This window comes from Lottia gigantea (assembly GCF_000327385.1).
Source record: "Lottia gigantea unplaced genomic scaffold LOTGIsca_4, whole genome shotgun sequence".
NCBI lineage: Eukaryota > Metazoa > Mollusca > Gastropoda > Lottiidae > Lottia > Lottia gigantea.
In genome coordinates, this window is record NW_008709379.1 from 3051198 (window position 1) to 3052813 (window position 1616).

At 29.1% G+C, this 1616-nt stretch overlaps 1 protein-coding gene across 1 annotated transcript; it reads left to right on the plus strand.

Moving 5' to 3' along the window:
• Positions 1-350: 350 nt before the first annotated feature.
• On the plus strand, positions 351-929 carry LOTGIDRAFT_77247 (hypothetical protein; the record flags this gene model as incomplete). Its single annotated transcript, XM_009059566.1, has 1 exon — positions 351-929. A coding segment is annotated over one exon (579 nt), but the record flags the coding sequence as incomplete, so codon positions are not given.
• Between the last annotated feature and the right edge of the window lie 687 nt (positions 930-1616).

Below are 1616 nucleotides of genomic sequence, written 5' to 3' on the forward strand. Positions count from 1 at the left end.
GACTGACATGAAAAAAGTGTCTTGCCGTTCTGATGGGACAAACTGAGGTCCAATGTATTAAAGGCTGTGCACGTTAAATATCCCTCGATAGTTGGAAATCAAAAAAGAGTAGGCTAATATTGCTGTCCTTGCAAAACTACCCTCATTGTGTCCGTTGTCCATCTTCATTAGACCATAAGGTGCAGAAAAGTAGGAGTAAAATTCAATTCATTTTATTTCTCAAGAGTATTCTAATTACCATTAACTCTATTCTTTTTACCATCAACTCTATTCTTATTACACTAACTCTATTCTTATTATCATCAACTCTATTATCATTGATCTTATCTCTACTTTATTATACTCAACTCTATACTTTTATCTTCAACTTTATTCCTATTATCTTTACAACTATCCTCAACTGTATTCCTATTATCTTTACCACTATCCTTAACTGTATTCCTAATATCTTTACAACTATCCTTAACTGTATTCCTAATATCTTTACCACTATCCTTAACTGTATTCCTAATATCTTTACAACTATCCTTAACTGTATTCCTAATATCTTTACAACTATCCTTAACTGTATTCCTAATATCTTTACAACTATCCTTAACTGTATTCCTAATATCTTTACAACTATCCTTAACTTTATTCCTAATATCTTTACAACTATCCTTAACTGTATTCCTAATATATTTACAACTATCCTCAACTGTATTCCTATTATCTTTACAACTATCCTTAACTTTATTCCTAATATCTTTACAACTATCCTTAACTTTATTCCTAATATCTTTACAACTATCCTCAACTGTATTCCTAATATCTTTACAACTATCCTTAACTGTATTCCTAATATATTTACAGCTATCCTCAACTGTATTCCTATTATCTTTACAACTATCCTTAACTTTATTCCTAATATCTTTACAACTATCCTTAACTTTATTCCTAATATCTTTACAACTATCCTCAACTGTATTCCTAATATCTTTACAACTATCCTTAACTGTATTCCTAATATCTTTACAACTATCCTTAACTGTATTCCTAATATCTTTACAACTACCCTTACCTGTATTCCTATTATCTTTACCACTATCCTTAACTGTTTTCTAATATCTTTACAACTGATCCTTAACTGTATTCCATATTATCTTTACCACTATCTTTAACTGTATTCTAATATCTTTACCACTATCCTTAACTGTATTCTAATATCTTGTACAACTATCCTTAACTGTATTCCTATTATCTTTACCACTATCCTTAACTTTATTCTAATATCTTTACAACTATCCTCAACTGTATTCCTAATATCTTTACAACTACCCTTAACTGTATTCCTATTATCTTTACCACTATCCTTAACTGTATTCTAATATCTTTACAACTATCCTTAACTGTATTCTAATTGATTCATTCTTATTATTCTCAACTTTCTATTTCCTAGTTTTGAATCTATTTAAAATGGCCTCTAATCCATAGAGAGTTGTCGTGAGAAGTTGTGGAGATAAGATAAATTAAAATACTGTTAGTAACATATTCTAGGTAATTAGGCAAGCGTAAAATAAGAAAATCTGGACTTGAAGCCTGTTAATGATATATAATATTGGCCAAAGATAGTTGAA